Raw genomic sequence first — 21,666 nt, forward strand, 5'->3', positions numbered from 1 at the left:
CTACAAATCTACACGTTTACCATGATCAACAACATGTGTATATGCTTTAACATGTGATAACTTGTGTAACTAAAATGTACAATAGCAATTTTCACGGCAGAGTTCACTTGAATGTCATTCGCACTTATTTGGGTCATTAAATAGTTTGCAGCGCCATCTAGAGGACTGCAATATAGTTTCAACATAAATGTCCAGAAACCAGAAGGCTAATAACACATTTATCAAAACATTTATTGTGAATAGCAGTGGCTGGATGAATTATCGTTTGTAGATGAACCTTGTGTAAATTTAAATCAGCGAAATTGCATTTTGGTTTGTTAAAAATAGACTATATTGAGGCATTTGATAGATAATTGAGTTCAGGGCTATATTTAATTTTGTATCAATGTCTTCATATAGGCCAGCACACTATTCAATGTATTTATATCGCCATCTAGATGTTGGTGAAAATAGGCCAAAAGGAATATTCCATTAGGCTTTTTAATTGTATGTGAAGTGACTTGTTACATGGAATGTTGTGAGGCAAAAAATAAGTCGGATAAAACATCTGATTATTTTTAAGAACTTTATTCAACATCCGCCACTACAATAAGACTATTTTGTATGCTTTTCTTTAAAGCTGAATTTACATAATTCCAACTTCTATCTATCCTACTTGCATGAGACTTGGATAGAGGACATTTTCTCCTCTAGTTAGAAAGTTGCATGACAATATAATACATGTTATATTATAATATAAGAGGCCATAATAGGGTTGGATAATATTAACTACAGGTAAACGTGGAATAGGTTCACAATAGCTGAACAGTGCCACAAGCTAGGCTAAAGCTCAGAGGTGAACGAGCCTTTGCAGTGGCAGCTCCAAAACTGTGAAACAAACTGCCACTCCTCATAAGAAAAGCCTCCTCACTGCCTCTTTTTAAATCGCTTCTTAAAACCCATCTGTTTTCTCTGGCTTTTAACACCATGTAGTATGTTGATTGTATGTTTTATATGTGTTGGGAGGGCAGCACCCAACACATTTATTCTATTTATTTTCATTCCATTGATTTTAGTGTGTTTGTTTGATTTAATTTTCTATTTGATTTTGTTTTTATATCTTATTTTATTACTTTTATCCTAGTTATGCCTCTGTAGTGTTTTACCTTGCTGTGAAGCACTTTGGAACCCTCTGGTGCTATATAAATAAAATGGATTGGATTGGATAGCTGTGTTTCAATTTACTAACTGTAGATGGCGGTGTTGTACAGTATTTAGCCCCTGGGCGCGCAAGGGCTGGTTTAATGAGGGCAATCGTTAGAACTCCACAGAGGTTTTGTTTGAGATACAGTAAATTGGCCGATAATGAGCCATCACCCCTTTATCACGTCCACCGCCTGCTCTAATATTATTTGTTTTAATAACCCCTCTTAAATCCATGGAGCACAATTTGTGTAACATCTGGTTGCATGTTTGTATATAAAATATGCAGTAGTACATAAAATGCCAATTGTGTAGTTGTATACGTAAACAATATCCATTATAGAATGCAACATATTACTCTCACTCCGGGTACAAAGACCAAACTCACCTGTTGTTAGTTACTAGGCTTGTACTGTTTCTATTTTATTTGATTGCATTTACTGTGTAATGACACAGTCACTAACAGTTCTTGTAAATCTTTATTTTTGTTATATTTTCTTATTTCTTATTATACCAACCCGTGTTTCAGAACGTATCACAGGTTGTACCCTTTGTCCGTTTTTCTTTTTGTAGATAATCTAAGTCTGAATCTTTTTCTTCTTATTCTTTGGCGTTTTATTGCAGCTGGTATCCAAGTGTTACATTACTGCCCCTGCTGTAGTTGTGTGTCTTCAAAGTATGTGTTTTACGCTATACTGTAAAAAAAAAAAAAAGTCTTAATCTCTGACTGACTTTAAGTTGTGCTGCTTTTATTGGCTGTTGGCCGCCAACTGAACAGGAAACAACAGGAGAACAGAAAGAAAGAGAGGGAATAAGAGAGAGCGAGGCCGAATCTCTGAGTTACTTTCTTCTTCTTTGGTGTCGGAGTTACTTCGGTATCCCTCGGTCTTGTTGTTTTCTCAGAATCGCAGAATGTTGGTGATTGGTGACATCATTGTCAGTGACATCATTTCAAAGGCCTGACATCATCGTCACGTAAACTGTACAAGATACAGCCATGCATTACGCAGTCACTCACAATGGCTTGTTGCCATTGCATGGTATTTTAATATATATATTTTTAATATAATATTTATTATTTTTCATTCATTTTTATTTTACCATAGTTTTAAAATACCCTTCACATTTGCCGAGTCGATTGTAGAGTTTTTGTTTTTTTGCCATTGTTTTAGACCTTAGAGCAATTGTGGACAAAGTTTCAGAATGAGACTCGTCACTTTACAAGACCAAGCAAAATAAACAAGATAAACCATCTGCGATGAAGACGAGAAAGCCCATCGCTGATCATGTTGAAAGTATGATGTTCTCGCGAGACTTGACACGAGACTTCCCCCGGCAGTGGGTGGAGCCTGAGCGCAGCCGAGTGAAGTCTTTCCAAAAGCGGCTGCTCTCGCTGCCTCTCTGACTGCTAGGCTAGCTGTAAACAACGCCTAAAGCTGCTGTTACGTGGAGCAACATTTAATGAGTTAACACGAGGTTATTTCAGCGGAAAGAGTCCACTTCGATCGGAGACATTTGTCTTTTCCCTCCCTCTTTAGATGACTTCATCTCCATGCTCAGATCGTCGGGCAAATGAATGGGACTGAGGCTGTTGCTGCCTAAATAAATGAGCTAACCTGTCATCTATTCATCACGTTTTGATTGAAGGTAAGAATCCTGGATGTTTGCTGATGAAATGCTGATGTGTTTCCCTGTGACAGCGCGTCTCTGTGTTCGCAGGGGTCACTGTAACTGAGAGTTATTGATGAGAGTAGGTGATGTGAAAGCTTTCCACCTGACGGACTGTAATTGTTCAAGATGCGAGTAGAGACATAGATGACATCTAACCCACGAGATCCAGAGAGTGTTGGCTGTAAAAGTGCTATTAAAGTGTATTTACTGACTTTGTTTTTACAAGTAGTGACATGCAAACAATATAGTTGAATGTACACTTTGCTGATGTGTCAAAATCCACACAATGTATGAGTTTGCCGGGGAAAAAACATCTAAATACAACAGATCTAGTTTGTTTTTGTTGTTTTTCTAGGTTTTCATCACTGAATTAAATCTGCACTACCTGTAGACTCTTATTTGACCTTAAATGATTGGAGGCTTTCAGTCTACGTAGTAAAGTGGGTGTCATGACAAATTTGCACTCAACAATCCATTACAAAGGCTATCGTTTTTTGATGTTGTTTTACAGCAGCTGTGTACTGAAGTTGACAATCGTTTAGTGGAATTCTAGTTTTGCTTTGTTGTGTCTATGTCTAAATAGCACTGCTCAAAATAATCTTGCATAAAAGGGAGAATTATTTATTGAGCCAATGCTGTTTGAAGAGAGGTAATTGAGTTCAATCCATGCACATTTTGCTTCTCTAATAGTCTTGGTATTTTAAGTGCCAGGCATTTGCTATATTTGTAATAGTGCTATGGCAGGATTCCAGCAGCTCCCAGATGCTTTAGCTTGGACAGTTCTGTTGGAGGGACCGTCACTTGCGCTTCATGCTGAGGTTATTCACTACCTGACCAAATAAATCAACAAAAAGTCACCACTTGGATTCAACTAAGCAAATACAGTAGATACGAGCCTCCAGCTGGATAAATGCTGCAGGTGATGATGATCTTTCTGCTGCAACACGGTATTTATATCCAACTGATGCAATGACTTCTCATTTCAGAAACAACCATGTGGAAAGACAAATCCCGTGGTCATGAAAAAGATGTCAGAGTGTTTGAGAAGGGTCAAAAAAAGAGAAAACATTTAAGGAGAAACGGAAACTAATCTAATTGTTTGTTATGAATGAGTGTAAAGTTAAAGGCGCTTCAACTAAATATTAGAGAGTCTGTTTGTTTTTTTCCTGTAGCGCCTGCCGTGTAGTTTGGTCTGGAATATTTCACAGTCGACTATCAAACATCTCCACAGATCTGATTAGTAACTTTGTCGTGTGATATCACCTGTGAAGATGGACATGTTTTCAGGCCATACTGTGGAACATTCCAGGCAAAGCAGAGAGGGCAAGACCTACTTTACAATGACTTTAGAGACAAGCGGATGGCGGACTCTCCCCCAGAAATGTCTTGCTGGCAAAAATCGGTCATTAAATGTAGCTAAACATTATACGTTTTCAGGACGACAACAGGACTAAAAAAGGCAAAACCCAGCGCAATATTTAGCACTGAACAAATACTAAATCTGCCTGAAATAAACAAAAGTGTACGATATAATAATTATTATAATTTGTACTATTCAGTTGTGAATTTTTTCAATACACGTATACAATACGCACGCACCCAGATGATTTTAAATGATGGAAAGTAGCTGTGCTTTGCAAATGTAGGTCTTGCCCTCTATTTTGCCAGCTGAATTATTTATAAGAATCATTTTATCATGCCAGGGGTTGTAACAATACCATTATTCTTAAGACATCCATAATTGTTTGTATTTGGATTGCTTCTGTTTTGCGAGGCCTTTTAAAGTACACATGTAACATTTTATTTCCCCGTCTGCCTTTCGCTCTCCCATTTATTCCTCGTCTTTCATCTAAATCTCTGCCCTTGTCTTTGAGAATAATTCAAAGCTATTCTTCGCCACAGCTCACAAAACGCTGACTTGCTCAAATAAAACACAAGTTTGGATCGGCTGTGAATACTACATGTTCAACAAGGAAATGTGCTCACAATCTCTCCATCTCTCTCTCTTTCGCTCTCCTCTTTCTCCCCCCAAATCACTGCTGTATATATTTGTAACACCAGTCTTTTCGGTTGAGCAGATTTGAGTTGATTTTCAAAGTTTCACGGCTGATGCACTACAGTTCTTTTGTAAACATATTAGACACAGTTTCAGAGCGGGCTTTTGCAACTCTAATAATCGTCTCGGCAACGAAAGCTGGGTTTAAGCCTCTTTGGGAAAATATAGCTGTGCCTGTGATGATAGTAAAATATAAATACATTTGTGACATTTTATTCAACTGTAGTATTCCAGCGCCCTTTGCAAATGATCTTTTGTCTAACAAATGCAAGAAGCCATGACTGCAGAGTTCTGGTGGCCGTAGGTCGACGGTTTGATCTTGTCTCGGAGCATATTAATGATGTGTCCTTGGGCGAGACCCTTCACCCTTCATGCCCGTGTACGAGTGTGTTCTAGGTATGGGAACATATTGATAATTTGTGACACAATTATCATGGCCAAACGTAAGAATAATATCACAATCATTCTTGAAATGGGTGACGGTTTTAGAATGTTATGGATATTAATATTTATAATTTAACCTTTTATGAATAATTTCCACGTTCAAACAATCATTATAGAATAGTAAAAACAACAATCTAGAAGAGAACAACATCATTGATGAGCAGCTTTTTTCTGCACAACCTGGTGACGATTATATTTGTCGTTAGCGATCATCACGATTATACAAAATGTAGCACAAATGATTATTTCTACCATTTATCGCATTAAGATATTATTAATCATTGTCGTCCCATCCCTAGTGTGTGCGTGAGTTGAGCTGTGGCGATGGAAGTCGTTTCAAATCAGTCACCATCGTCACATTTGTTGCTGCAGGGTTCAATCTGATATGCAGCTTTATGGTTTCCTCCCAAAAGATCATTGTCAATACTACATCAAGAAAGGACAGTCTTCTTGTTCTTCGTCATATGAAAAATCCTCTTTTTGTTTATCGATGAAGTACAACATTTGCCGAAAATTCTAGTAATTTGCATTGCAGTGGATAATAATAACTACTAGATATACAAAAGCCTGTCAATTATTTACTTGCAGTACAGTATATGCAAGTGGCTTCATGAAAATTACAGCGTTAGAACATATAAATGCGATTATATTTGTATTTATTTATTAATGTTCAGAAAACCAATTAGTGGCCGTTCTTTCATGTGTACTAAGAGCGGTGAGAGTTCTCTATTTGATCACACCTTATTGAAAACTGATGTGAGGTCAGGACAGAGGCCAAGGACGAGCTCATTCAGCGTTTTCTGACTGCCGTACTGTGTGATTGAAACACAAACCACATGTACACTTCGTCTGACTTTAGTGACGGTTTTCTTTTCATCTCTCACAGGGAAATCTCATTCTTTTTGCTTTTATTCAAGAATCATGTTATAAACAGTGAAAGCAGACCTTGGTTGCATTACCTTTTTTCTTTTCTTTTATAAGATAAGAATACACAGCACGACTGTTTTTAGATTCATGCTTATGTTCTAAATAATACAAAATGACAATACTGCAGGTTTCTGTTGTTAGTTTGTAGGTAGAAATTGTAGCTTTATTTGATCTTTGTTTCAAATGTTATTGTCATCATTATTAATCTAGATTCCCAGTTAGCACGAGTAACTTCAATCATAAAGAATAAATCAATATTTGAAATGGAGATGTATTTGCTTTAATTTTATGTGGAGGTTAGGATTTATAACTGAAAGAAATGCGGTCTAGCCTGGGGATATCTGTGCTAATATACATATTGGTGATATCAGGGGATTTCTTTTGCTGATACATATTTTTTCTATTTCTTGTAGAAACAGGTGAACGTTTGAAGCTAGGGAGATGGGCTTTATGCTTAAACAAGAACGAATCACAAGTTTAACAAATGGTTTCATAACCCAGAAGTTGTTTTGATTGTTTTGACAAAAGTGAAAAGTTAATTGATGTGAACTTTTCTAAAACTTTACTTCAATTTGCGGGCCTTGGCATAGGTTTAATATCAGTTTATAACAGTATTGGCAAAGACGGGTTATGTGACCTAATCAAACCTCGAATGTGGAATTTCAAATGGAGAAAAATGTGAAAATGACCTTGTATAACATTGTCATTGTTCGCATTATGAGTTGTGTACAGCTTGCACTTAAATGACCTTTTCAAATATGAGCATTCCTCCCTTTAGCGTCTGTTCGTGTCCTCTTTGTGCATCTCTCTCATGTCCCAGGGCAATGCTGAATCGCAGCGTTCTCCTTTTCGCTCGTGTCCTATTCGCTTTGTTCCTCTTTGTCCGTCTGTCACTTCCTCATCAGCACCGCCTCTGCCTGGACTCCGTTGGGACCAGTGCCAGCTCACAGCGGATAAGCATGTCTTAAAAACTCCTGCATTTTACACAAGGACGGTTAGGGCAGTGTCATTGACGTATGATGGAGAGCCGGAGTTGCGCATCGTTCCGTTTTTCACTAAGGGTCACATGAGTTCTTCAAATTCAATACAGAAATAGAGCTAAGCCTAAAACAGGAATACAAATGTCTACTAATCTTATAACACCAAGGACTAGGGTGCGTTCACACTTCCACATTCACCACATCAAAATTGGGACTAGACAAGGGCTCTACTCAAAACTAAAACTGGACTAAAGTAGGGCTAAACAAGGACTAGAACAGGACCAAACCAAATCCACTTTCAGGATTAAAATGCGCTCAATTTAGGAGCGAATAATGACTGATGTGACAGTGCCCTAAAACTGAATTGTTTATTGTCTTAATAATGATGGTGATATTCTAGATGTCACCGTCACAATGAATATCTGGAATCCATATATTCATAATAAGCCAATGACAATGTCCAGATCATGGCAGTCCATCAAGAAAGCTAAAATGTGTCTATATCAGCTCCTTTTGTAGGCCTTTTCATTACCTTTAGTACAGACTACACTCAATATTCTGGTTTTGCATTTCTCCAAAACGACTTTTTCATGACATCTCCCACCTCCTTCAGATGGAAAATAGGTTTTAAAACACCCTGTGAATCTATGATCAAAAATAAGGGCTCCGACTGAGGCCATTTCTGACACTGTCGTCATTGTGAAGCACCAAGTCTATTTTCTCACCTCCAAACTGGATGATGGCATCGCTCCGCATTTATGAAGCAACAGCTCTCTGTGCGGGTGATTAAATGATGGACCCACACTTCTCAGTACATTTTTACTGATACCAACTTTATTTCTTGCATGAAATATACCACAACATTGACAGCATCTTACTATTTTCACGCTATTTCTTTAACATTGGACCGACCTGAGCTGATTCATGTTGCAAATACCTTTTGCTTTACATATTGGGGCCTAAAAACGTATGTGCGTCCATAACACAATATGGGTTAACGCTCTCCTGTCTTCGCTGCAGATGCCATGTTTAGTCCGAACTCGTTGACGGAGCGTAGATGCGATTCGAGGGAAGGTTGTCTTTGTGCAGCCCGATAATGGCCGCCGGGACGTTGATTCTCCCGCGTGCCACTGTGAGCTCCGCAGCGCTTGATGTGAACTGACACGCCACATTTAGTTCAGGCATAAAGATGACAGCCAATGAGGACGCTCCGTGACGGCCAAATGGTATCGAATTGCTGCAGAGAACGGAGGGACGCGGGAGAGAGGAGATAGGGCGCTTCTCTAGGCCTAATGCAACGCTTGTCAAGGCTCGGCAAGGTGATGTGAAAGGTGAAGGAAACACGAGCTCGGAAAAGGCAAACACGAGACAGAAAAGCTTGTTGTAAATGGCAAAAATATGTTGATCCGGGGACAACAAACAGCGCTGGAGGGGGGGTGATGTTGTTATTTTCTCCCGTCTTCAGCACCTCCACTTTCAAGGATTCTCATTAAAATGCATTAGGCTGCCCTGGCCGCGCCGCTTTCTCTGCTCACATCATCGGGGCGCTCATCGTCTCCAGAGTAAACGCAGATGCTATCCGCTAACGCCGGCTAAACTCCAGCCACTGACGGTTTTGAGGAAGAAAGAAAAACGCTTGCCTTTTTTATTTGCGAGAATAAAGGCAACATAGATCTCGGTCCAAAAACTGTAAGGATCTTTTTTTTAAATTGGGAGTATGAAGGGATTGCTACGCTGAAGGCTGAATATTTTGGCCACGCGCAAACTTTGAGATTTATTTTTAGTAAATCGGGTCGTTAGAGGTTAGATTCTGACCCTGTTTCTGTTGTTGAAATATACTGTGGAGGCAAGATAGTTTTTTAAATAAAGGAAGACTCAAGGGACCCGCCCTGCTCTAATGTATGACAACTTCGTGCAAGTCTATTTCTGTAGTAGTGATGAGTTTGATTTTGTAAACCTGGTCACATACTGAAGGAGTGGAACTCGATTATTGTGATGGAAAGAAAATTAAGGGTTTCCCTGTTTGGCCATGGTGTCAATGATTCTAAAATTGTGATGTTTCTTCTCACAATGATTATAACTATTACTATATATACTGCATTTTGTATTATAAGCATTCCTGTATGATTTTTCTTTTCTTTTATTGTTTAGAAAATCACTGTAAAGGGACTAAAATACTGGAATGCATATTGATTTTAATGTACAATCCCTTGGCTCTCACTATGTCAGCTCTGACCTTGTTGGGGCTTGCTGAATAACTTCAAATCCGCAGTTCATATTTTCTTTGATTGTTTTTTTCCTTGCTTTCTTTTTTTAATAACTCTAGAACTTGTCTGTGGGCGTCGTGCCTCAGGGTTTACAAGGTCAAGATGCACAAGAGCTTCTCCCCTCAACTCTTCTGCAGCACACTGTGTTTGAGCTGGCATCACAGAGACTTTGGGATAAATATTTGAATGTTACTGTAAATGTGCTGGAATATTAGTCAAAAATAGTTGCAGAGTTACCGCTTCATGCTGTAGGAGTTGTTTTCATGTGGGAGTGTGCTACAAATAACCCAAGAAAAGCTGCATCAAAAGCTCAAAATGGAAGTAAACTCTAACCAACGCACAAATCCATGAACTAAAAAGGAATCATTGTTATCCATTTATAATTTAGCGCCTAAAGGTTATTAAAATTCCTCTACAACAAGCTCATGTGTCCAAAACCTACAATTTATTTAGGACAGATCAATGTCTGGGAGATGACAATAGCTAATAATTATTTACACTTGTTTGCATTACCAATGGAGACATGGAGACGAGCAGACGAGCAATTAGCTACCAGAAATGATACATAGTGCACCTTCAATGACGCATGCCAATTGTGAGTATTGCACATCTTATGGACAGTCTTTTAAAAATAATTACTACTTTAATCAGGACAGCTTTGTGAACAGTTTCTCACCATTTCAAACTCTCATTACGTCAGGAAACACAGGTTAGTAGACGTCTGAGTAAATGTAGTACGTGATTTAGCCTTCTGGTTGTATCAGTTGTGGTTTGAAGAAGTCTATTATTTTGTAACGGCCTATAATAAAATGTATTGGCCCTGTACCAAACAGCAGCAGGGTCGGAGTTGGCTGCAAATGTGAGGGTCAAACCAAAGCAGTGATTTTCTCAGCAGTGGGGCACATCCAGTGAAGAGAGGAGCTAATTAACAGACAATAATGGAATCACAGAGGAAAGATAACTCCCGTCTTACAGTGTGCCTGGCTTCTTCATTACACTTAAACAACTGTTGGTAAAAATGTACAGGTTGTTGAACTATTGTGTACACATGCCCTCAGCTTTTCTTCTTGTCACTTGCCCAATTTGCTCCACTCCTGCAGCTCTCCACAGGTTGTAGAATCTTGTAATGGTCTTTCCTCATTAAAGACAACAAGACTCAGGCCTATGTGGACCATTGTGTTGGACGAAGACTGCACAATGAGACAAACAAACAAAATAAAGGGGAAAGAGCCGAGCACTGCACCAAAATTGTGTATGAGAAGCAACAGCAGTGCGAGTGTTGGCGCTACAGATTTAACAGAGCACCTGAAGGGCTGCCCCGGGGGGCTGGTGACAGCTCCCATTTTAACATGAGGAGATTCAAACAGGCCGGGCCCAGATGTGAGGAGCTAACACTTCCTCTGCTCCGTCACTACCGACGGATCATGAAACAGTTGTATCAAAAGAGGAGTGTCAGTCACTCCTCCTCTTGAATTTAAATTGTTAATACATTGACATAAGATTTTTCACAAGTAGGATGAATTTATGTCAGTTGTCAAAAAGAACCTTATCACTTTGCATATATTTGGTGTATCATGTTTACTTTGTTGTGCCTGGATATTTTTACACACAAAATGATTAAATGTATGGTTGACTATTGATTTGTCTATGTTATGGACCCAGGCCTCCACCATTCCAGACCCCGCTCCCCTCATCAGCTACACCCTCCCAGCTATAGATTGGCTCGGGTGTAAAAGGACGAGCCAGCACCAAATCAGGGGCCAGTATTTACAGAAATATATAAATGTGCTACAAAAATAATTAACTAATATAAATCAACAAAGCAACGCTGCAGCGAGGACCCTCTGGCCCTAGATTTGGTGCTGGCTCATCCTTTTACACCTGAGCCAATCTATAGCTGGGAGGGTGCAGCTGATGAGGGGGGCGGGTCTGGAATGGTGGAGGCGGAGCAAAGAACAGGACCTGGTCTGACAAACCAGAACCGGTCCGTTAAACCTCCCGGAGGGGTCTTGCCCTCTTAGGCGCCAGGTCTGCACAATGATTGGACATGAGAAAACACTGACTCGGTCTAAAACAAAATGGCAAAAGTCAAGCTAGTGCACATTAGCAGCAGCTGTTTTTCACATTTATTGATAAAGGGCGCTCGCTTCAAGATTGAAAACAATATATTTCCAGTTCTGAAGCATCTAAATTCAGCCAAACTCACTGCTTTACATAAAGACACGGTCAAACCCGGTGTAGAGCCTTGGTTTTGGATGGAACACAAGCCTGCATTGGTTGTACGCCCCATTTTGACAAAGTTAAACTCTTCCATTCGTTGCGCATCACTACACTATCTGTCCTATACTATTAACTTTGTTCCTCACCTCTTTACAAATTGCGGTTTGTGATTTCTATGAATATTTGGCATGTTTTTACAGTGTGGTCCCTGATAATTGGTGCAACCTGATTTCTTCAAACAACCTTTGTGTGGGGGGAAGATGTTCTCCTTCATTATACCTGTTCTAGGATCTCTTTAAGCATGGCAGAATAATTTGCCAAGAAGGAGCCCATGCATGTTTGCTGTTGGTTAATTGCGTAGTTGGTGGTATTAAGAAGGCGCAAATGACATATTTTTTTCAACATGGATTGTCAATAAATCATCTGTATTTTGCTGCAATAGTTTGCTCAATCTTTTGCATAAGAAACCACTTTGACCTTTGTCGCTCCAGTTTTCAGTTCTTAAGAGTCTGAAGTCACTTCAGGGTCAGTCCAATCCCATCCCCTTTTCAAAACCTTTTGAGCATTTGAATCTGAAGTGGCTCGTATGCTCTCTTTTGTCTACTACCCCTGCATGTTGTAAATAGTGGAACCTTTAGTAAACAGCCCTCTGTCCTTATAGCTGTTTTCAGTAGGAGGGCATGTGGAGATGTAAATGGAGCATTGTTCTTTCTTCTTTTTGGTCTTGGTGCAGCGGCAGTAGTGACATTTGCTGGAGCTGGGGTTGTTGGCGCGGACAAACTGCAAAGGGCATTTGGTGTGTCCCACAGGGAGATGTGTGGAGATGTGTGGAGAGGAGGAGGAGGAGAGGCGGAGGAGGAGAGGCGGAGGAGGAGAGGCGGAGGAGGAGGAATGAGGAGGAATGAGGAGGAGTGAGGAGGAGTGAGGAGGAGTGAGGAGGAGGAGGAGGAGGAGAGGAGGAGAGAGGAGGAGAGAGGAGGAGTGAGGAGGAGGAGGAGAGGAGGAGAGGAGGAGAGGCGGAGAGGCGGAGGAGGAGTGAGGAGGAGAGAGGAGGAGAGAGGAGGAGAGAGGAGGAGAGAGGAGGAGAGAGGAGGAGGAGGAGTGAGGAGGAGTGAGGAGGAGGAGGAGAGGCGGAGGAGGAGAGGAGGAGGAGGAGGAATGAGGAGGAGTGAGGAGGAGGAGTGAGGAGGAGTGAGGAGGAGTGAGGAGGAGGAGGAGAGGAGGAGAGGCGGAGGAGGAGAGAGGAGGAGAGAGGAGGAGAGAGGAGGAGAGAGGAGGAGTGAGGAGGAGGAGGAGAGGAGGAGAGGCGGAGAGGCGGAGGAGGAGTGAGGAGGAGAGAGGAGGAGAGAGGAGGAGAGAGGAGGAGGAGGAGGAGGAGTGAGGAGGAGTGAGGAGGAGGAGGAGAGGCGGAGGAGGAGAGAGGAGGAGGAGAGAGGAGGAGGAGGAGAGGCGGAGGAGGAGAGAGGAGGAGGAGAGAGGAGGAGGAGGAGGAGGAGGAGAGAGGAGCTGCTGCTGCTCCTGGCTCTGCACAAAGCGACCTTGTCATTGTCTACACAAGGAGCCAGTTGGATGTCATAATGCAAATGTGGCTAGTGTTAATATAAAGCAGTATTTTCACCGCGGGGCAATGAGCTGTGAGAAACGCTATGAGGCTAGTTTGATCCAGCGTTAATGTGGTCCCTTTGGCTTTGGTTTGGAAACTATCTCCCTCACAGCAGAGAATAGGCTTTTTAATTTGGCTGTAATTGTGAAATGATGAACAATGTCAGAATAATGATCTTTTTGGTTTAGTTTGTACAAAAACATATCGATTGTATATGTTTTACATTCTCAGATCATACTGAAGCTGTGGCCATGTTTGAGTAATCTCGAATTGTCCTGATTCTTTGAGCCTTGAGTGATAAAAGGTCCTTGTTCAACGACCCCCTATCTTCACACAACTTTGTTGAAAAAATGGACTCCAGGCCATACACAAAGGTTTCATAAATGTGATATAGGTATTTCAAAAATAAAACCTGCATGTGAAAATCCGCTCACAGTTCTGCAGTTTTCGATCAGTTTTGAAGCTGGTTCCATTGTTGCATTGCAGTGGTTTTGATGAGACTAAATGTCTAAATCAACACAACTTTTAAAATGCATCCATAAAGTACTTAGTAGTTTTAGCTTATTATGTTTGTATGTATGTATGTGTTTATCTTTCTACTTTATTATTTGGATTTTTGTTAGAATGTGCAACATTTTTCTGCAAAGATGTTTCTGCTGCTATTTTGGTCCTCTATTAAATTACTGTTGAACGTCGTTTGTTTTTGGCATATTTTGAATAAATTTGCAGTGTCTTTTTTTACTCCTTACCCACCAAATACAGGCTACTAACACAATGCTGTTCCAGCATACAGTAGCTTCCTCCTTGCATTGGATTTCATTTGTGTTTTTGGCTGTTGCATATGCAGTGAGCCCACTGTACTGTAGCAACTCTTTGATTTAAATCTCTTCTGACTGGGGATGACATCTTGTCACAGAAAATAACATTAACCTTTATTTATGTGCTTATTATGCAGCAATGTTTTTTAAGGCAGTGAAGAGCATTGTTTTTGGTGGGCCCCACTTGTCTTTTGATATTTTTAGAATAGTTATTTGCATATAAACTATGAATATCCTTAGTTTGGCCCCCTTTCCAACTGCCCATTGTCAACATCATTTTTTGTATTAGTCTTCAAATACACATCAGATCTAGCCCACAGTTGTCCTGTCAACCCTGGCCCAGATTTGAAATAAGATAAGATAAGATATTCCTTTATTGTCCCACATGGGGAAATTGAAAAGCGCTTGTTGTGGTCATTTCAATGTCACCAGGCTTTGTGTAGTGGGCATTGGGGACATAGTTTAAAACAATCGTGGACTATAAGGTCAAAGACAAATTGATGAATCATATTAGGTATCAGGTTTAACATTTTAGACAGAATCAAAGGTGGTATGGACGATTTTTTCAGCAAATTTTTATCATATTTCCTCGTGGCGTGGACTGCCGATTAGTTCTGCCACGTATCAATCATAAAACGCACCTACCGCTCACCTGCAGCCGCGTCAGGCTCGTGCCCACGTTTCCGCGTGCCTAAGCGCATGGATCTATCATAATATAGTTCCCTCAGTGTACGGGGCAAAATGAAGACGGAGAAAGACAGTTCGAGCTGACGCAGAAGTGGACAGAAATCTACGGGAGACGAGAGATGCGATGCGCTCCGTCGCGCTAATAAACAAACGCACGTGTGTGTTGTATCAGTCTGCACGGGGGAGTGCGCATGCGCACTTCCACCTGCGTTCTCAAATCGCCGAAAAATCGTCCATACCGTCTTTAAGTTGAGGCAAATGTATCAAAGATACACAATATTCCAAATAAATTATATGAAAGTGAAGCACTCAAAAGCAGGCCCTGGTCCTATCTCGCAATGACCAGACCCAAAATCAAAACTCAATCTTTTTTGGGTTGTATAGAGTTGTTTTTGTATGATCCTCCGACTTCTTAACATATTTTAGTTTTTGTCGCAGTGAGATGTTTGTACATTATTGTAATGTAATGATACTTTATGCTTTTTAACACACACGTTTTTTGCCATTTTGTGTTATCGTTCAAATATGCTAGCATTTAACAGCCGATCAAGAGCTGGTCTTTGTCTTGTTGAATTTACCTGCTGAATGTTTCTGAATCTTGAAAGCCTCATCATTTCCAGTAAATTGAATGTGGAAAAAAAGGCCTAACCTTTCCATTTGGAGGTTAAAATTAGCACAAGCCAAAAGACTGTGGGGACAGAACAAATAACATTCAATCAGAGAATAATAAATATGGATGGTTTTTGTGCCGTGAGACTTGTGGGTGAACTGCTTTCTTTATCTTTTGCTCAACCATCTCTTAAAAAGTTGAATAGGTTTTGAGATTTGCATATAAGACATTATCGTAAATGGAAGGGCTGCACATTGATTTAAACTTTTTTGGTAAATAACATGGTCATTTGGTGGAGTTACTTTCACCCTTATTTAAATGTTCCCCTTTATAGATTTGTCTTATAACAATTCGACACATTGCATTACATTTTGGAAGACAATGGCATTAAAAGCTGTAAAAAGCAAGTCTCAACTGGTGTTTTGGATTTTACATACAACACATATTTTGCACAATAGTCTCTGCAAAATAAATGGGAACCATTTTGTGTCCTCCTGAGTGGTTTAACAGCAGTACAAAGTCCTCAAAGCCAGAAGTAAAAGGAAGTATGGCTAAACCCTTCCTTGCTGTAACCGGAGAGAGCTGCCTGTTGGGTTTGATGTATGGATGCCTGTGCTGCACCGCTGTGTCGGGAAGTGGGCCATTTTACCCAGAGCTACAGGACAGAACTCGTGTAGCATTTATGATTCATACCAATGCCTTTTTTCCCCCTTTGGAAGCCCCAAAATAGTATAAACGGTAACATTTTATATAATGTTCTCGCAAAAATGTAGCATTTTATTTACCATTACTATTAGGGATGCAATGATTATTTTAGTAGTCAACTAATCTACTAACTAACTAAATGAACACTACATGTAAAATAGTGTATTGTTGATGATCAGAAATAGTTTATTCTCTTTTGACATTTTGATTTAATAATGCTGTAAACATTCTTGTATGTATTTTAGAGTCTGTATAATCCATATTACGATTATTTTTTTGGTGGTTGACTTGTCACGATTAGTCGCTGCAATTTGCTTTTTGTATTGATCACATGGCATTTTCCTGAAGTGACAAGATCCTAGAACCTGCGATATTACAACAACAATCTGCAAATTAACAACATTCATTTGGTAAAGGATTCCGTCTTGACTTGACTTGAATGGGGAAAGGTCCTCACAAAATCAAAGAATCCTTTGGCTGAAACCCATGAATAGAATGCTGTGATGTCATCTGAAACCCATCAATAATAAAACTAAATTAGTGTGACTGGTGTTAGTAGAACACTAATGTAAGCATCTTTCCAAGGACACGAGACAATATATATATAAGCTTACTTTTGAAATCCTCCTAATATGCTTGCAGTTTAACCTTGGGCAAAACAGACATTCCATTATCCCTTTTTCTTATTTCAAATGTAGCCCGAGCTTCACCTCCCGTCACTCTCAGCTTGAACTCTTCCTGTCAGCAAAGGTAGCATTTAGTTCACTCACTGTAACTTTAAGGGCAATGAATGTAAACCCATTGTATTCAGCACAGCAGCTTCTTAATACAATTTCTTAGGATCGATCTTGCATCACTGATTGAATCATTTCTGTCTTTTTAATTTAATTACATCTTCTCACTTCCCTCCTAAATATTGTACTTGTGGTATTTAAAACATTCCAGGGACCTTAGAAACTTGTACAAATGATTACAACGCTTGAGAGACATCCCTGACACTTGTGGGAAGAAAAGGCAAAAGGTGTTTCTAGTGTGAAAAAAACAGGAAGTGGGAAAAGACAAACTGAAGGTACAAGATGAGACGTAACCAGTTACAATTATTATTCCTCATTATATTATTGGTAGGTGAGAGAATTTAAAAAAAGCATGTGTGCTGTGACAGTTGGATTCACTGTTGCATATGAGGTGATATTGTGTGAAATATTGCACTAGAATAAGCTGAGAGAAAAAAAATGTACGGTAATAATGATCTCATCCCTGTGATGATTATTATTAGTATTGGTCCGGCTCTGAGTGTATGGCAGCTTCATGAACAGTGACAGGCAGTGTATTTTATCTGTAGTAGATAAAATACACTGCCTGTCACTCTCTCACATCATCAATACAAGATCAAATGGTGAAAAAGAATGCACCACTGGATGGAAATAGATCTTTTAATATTGCAGAAGTTTATTGAAACTATGTTTTATGGTAACTACATATACATTAACGTATAGATTGTAAGGAATGTCCATGCTTCTCACTGGAAAGAAATGACTTGACCACGTTTGAATTTTGTTCTAATGCAGTTTTCAAACATGCTGAATTGCATTGAAACATTCATAATAATATCATATATTATTACTTACAATATTTTAACTTTTTGAATTTTTAATTCACTGAAATACATAATTGTATGTATTTTCTGAAAAAAACCTTGCTCTGTAACTTAGAACATTGAGTTTCTACATTCATTATTTAAGTCATGAAAGGATTCCTTTGTAAAAAAAAAAAAAAAAAAAACTTTCCCTGGCCGCAGATGAATCCAGGTGAATTCTTCAGATAGTTGTTTAGCATGCTGGCTGCCTCGTGTTGGCTGGCAGCTGCTATCCATTAGCCCCTGGTTTGATTTAGTCTCTCAATGACTCACTTGTTCTGTGGGTATGCAGATGAGCCGGTCGAGAGCCGTGCCGGGTTGTTCTTTTCTCCCGGTGTAATTTGTCCTGACATATCCAGAGAAGGTTAGCTCAAGAAAAAAGTCAAATTTATTTGCCATGGTAAACAAATGGTTCTAGTGACGGTGGGAGTTTAAGACTTGCCTTGGTGAATCATCACATTGTGTAGCTCAGATGGACCGAAACAAAGCATTAGAGGGCACTCTTTTCATGTCATAATTACACATCATTTCTCTGTTTTCGGTGGTGCCTCAAGAACTAGCAGAGTTATAGACGTAGATCAAGACATTGGCTGTCTCACAATTGATTTCGAGTTCAATGGTAAATGTGCCTTAGACACAATTCACCCATTATCTCTAAAATAGGTTCGCTAATGTGTGGCAGAAGCTGAGGAGGAAGAGTTGGTCCATTCCTTCTGCTTGACGATTTCCTCTGTTCTCCTCCAGATTGCATTGATTCTTGAAAAGCTGTAATCCCTCTTCCTATAGGCTGCTGGTTTCAGTATGTTTAAAAATGATTTTAATTCCTCAACAACGCTCCATTTAACACAGAAAATAGTCCAAAAAGAGGATTGGCTGTTATACCTCTTGATAAAAAACGATTTGAAACAACTGGATCTTAATTTCATTGCATTTTATGAATGACATAACTTCTTCCTTTGCTAATATGTCCTTTTTCTCTTTTGTCTCTCACAGGCCTTGCTGGTTGGCAGATGTCTCGCACCCTCACAGTTCGGGTGGAGCCTGGTTGGAGTTGGAAGGTGGGCCCTGAGCAGCTGTTGTGATGAGGGCTTCAGTGGCTGGGTGTAGAATGACCCTCGGCACCCTCCTCAACGGGCTGCTAGTGTCTGTGGTCGCTGCCCTGCTTTGGAAATACTCCAAACTCAGTGAGCATGCTGATTTACTGGAGGAAGAGCTCCACATGACCCGGCAATCCCAAGAGTTGTCCCAAGCGCGAATAGACTACCACGTCGCCCTCGAATCTTTACAACAACATGGGACGCAGATGGTTTGTACTGGGAAGATGCATACAGATCGCATATGCAGATTCGACTATCTCTGTTACTGCTCGGACGCAGAAGAGTTTGTCTTTTTCCACTCTAATTCGTCTGTAATGTTGCCCAATTTAGGATCCAGACGCTTTCAACCTGCCTTGCTGGATTTGTCATCCGTTGAAGATCATAACACGCAATATTTTAACTTTTTAGAGTTGCCAGTCGCAGCGTTGAAAATTATGCCCAAGCCAGTATTTGTGCCTGATGTGACCCTTATCTTAAATCGTTTCAATCCGGATAATTTAATGCACGTTTTCCATGACGACCTCTTGCCTGCGTACTACACCATGAAGCAGTATTCAGACTTGGATGAGGAAGCTAGATTAGTTTTCATGGAAGGCTGGAGTGAGGGGCCTCATTTTGATCTATACAGACTTCTTAGCAGTAAGCAACCTCTATTGAAAGAACAACTAAAGAACTTTGGCAAGCTAATGTGTTTTACAAAATCGTATATTGGCTTGTCAAAGATGACGACGTGGTACCAATATGGTTTTGTGCAACCACAAGGCCCTAAAGCCAACATTTTGGTATCAGGAAATGAAGTTCGGCAGTTTGCCAAAGCTCTGATGGACAAAATGAACATTTCAAGGCAAGAAGAAACTGATGTTAGCGCTGAAGATGAAAAAGACAAAAAGGAAGATTACATTATAGTTTTTAGCCGTTCAACAACCCGTCTCATTTTGAATGAAGCCGAATTGATCATGGCACTTGCGCAAGAGTTTGAAATGCGGGTGGTTACTGTGTCCTTGGAAGACCAGTCTTACCCTAGCATAGTTCAAGTCATAAGTGGGGCGTTTATGTTGGTTAGCATGCATGGAGCACAGTTAATCACGTCACTATTTTTACCAATAGGTGCCGTAGTTGTCGAGTTGTTCCCATTCGCAGTTAACCCTGAACAATACACTCCTTATAAGACTTTGGCGTCCCTACCTGGTATGGACTTGCACTATATTTCATGGAGAAACAACATCGAGGAAAATACTGTCACGTATCCCGATAGACCGTGGGAGCAAGGAGGCATCAGCCACCTGGAAAAGGCAGAACAGGAAAGGATACTAGCAAGCAAAGATGTTCCGAGACACTTGTGTTGTCGGAATCCTGAATGGCTTTTCCGAATCTACCAGGACACCTTGGTGGATATACCCTCATTTTTGGATACGCTGAAGGAAGGCATGAAAACTAAACCGATTTTGAAGAAGTCAAAAACGGCAACTTTGGTACACCCAGGAAGAGTAAGAGAACCCCAATGTCAGACTTCAGTTCAAACATCGAACGAAGCCAAACTCACAGTCTCTTGGCAGATACCGTGGAATTTAAAGTTTTTGAAAGTACGAGAAGTGAAATATGAAGTTTGGATTCAAGAACAGGGAGAAAATACCTACATGCCTTACATTCTTCCACAGCAAAACTATACCTTTTCAGAAAATATAAAACCATTCACAACTTACCTGGTTTGGGTTCGATGTATCTTCAACAAAAATCTACTTGGACCTTTTGCAGATGTGCTGATGTGCAGGACATAGTATGTAACGTACAACTGGAAACCTCAATTTTTTTACTTCATTCAGTGACTTTTCCACAGGTTGTAGATGTTTCCTCAAGAAGGCAGACTTCTTCAAATAAGGGAATGACACAAGATTTTAAGAGATCTATTTATGTGCAAAATGAAGTTGTTTTTGTGGTAGACAAAACACTGATTCTTAAACTTTTACAGTATGCAATGTAGCTTTTCTGTCAATGGTAAGAAAGACTTTAGCATAGATTTTATACGTTTTTTGGCGTGTTTGACTGTGAATGATTGTGGTTAATCTCATCAGAGTCCAGCCGAAACCAAAGTACCGTTTTTGAGTTCTGCCTATCATGTTCTATGCTATGTCCTGTTACTCCAGTGTGTAAACTATAAAATAAATGTTCTTGATAGATAGTCTTTCGAATTATAGACTGTCAGAAATTAATCGGTGAATTATTCCGTCCTCCATTTCAACTGTTATCTACAGCGACACTGCTAATTATTGTGTGCTGCGCTTGTCCTGCCCAGTCAAAACAAATCTGCTTTTCTGCACAAATTATTTATTCAAGATATTCAAATTGCCGCTAATTAAAACACCTCATAATTATAATTTCATGTGGAAAGAGGCAGTTTCACTCGATTGTAATTAGTGTTGCAGATTTCTGTTCCTATGAGCTTCAGTTGGCTTTCTCTACATATGGGTGTTGTAATGTTGTTGAACATTTTAATGATACGGTAAACATTATTTCTTAGTATAGTATTACGTTAATACATGTATTTTTGTTATTGACACTGGAATGCAAAAACTTACTGTATGAGAGAAAGTTGGAACAAGATTATTATTATTTTTTTAATTAAAAAAAATCAAACAATTTTTGTTTACATGGCATAAAATATGTATTTATTGTCAATAATTTCGTTTTTGGTGGTTTTTACCCGTTGCCATTGTTATGTTTGTGCTTGGCATGCTGTTAACTTAATGCACATTTAAGAGATTA

The 21,666-nt window shown here is 39.8% G+C and overlaps 1 protein-coding gene across 1 annotated transcript; it reads left to right on the top strand.

Annotated features, from left to right (window-relative positions):
- Positions 1 to 2,514: 2,514 nt before the first annotated feature.
- pomgnt2 (protein O-linked mannose N-acetylglucosaminyltransferase 2 (beta 1,4-)) lies at positions 2,515 to 21,424 on the top strand. Its single transcript, XM_072460823.1, has 2 exons — positions 2,515 to 2,829; positions 18,800 to 21,424. Exon 2 carries the CDS (start codon positions 18,888 to 18,890, stop codon positions 20,679 to 20,681), a length of 1,794 nt encoding a protein of 597 aa, XP_072316924.1. The 5' UTR covers positions 2,515 to 2,829; positions 18,800 to 18,887; the 3' UTR covers positions 20,682 to 21,424.
- Positions 21,425 to 21,666: the final 242 nt, after the last annotated feature.

Source organism: Eucyclogobius newberryi, unplaced genomic scaffold (genome assembly GCF_026437365.1).
Source record: "Eucyclogobius newberryi isolate DKJ021-1_F unplaced genomic scaffold, fEucNew1.0.hap1 SCAF_3, whole genome shotgun sequence".
NCBI classification, from domain to species: Eukaryota; Metazoa; Chordata; class Actinopteri; order Gobiiformes; family Gobiidae; genus Eucyclogobius; species Eucyclogobius newberryi.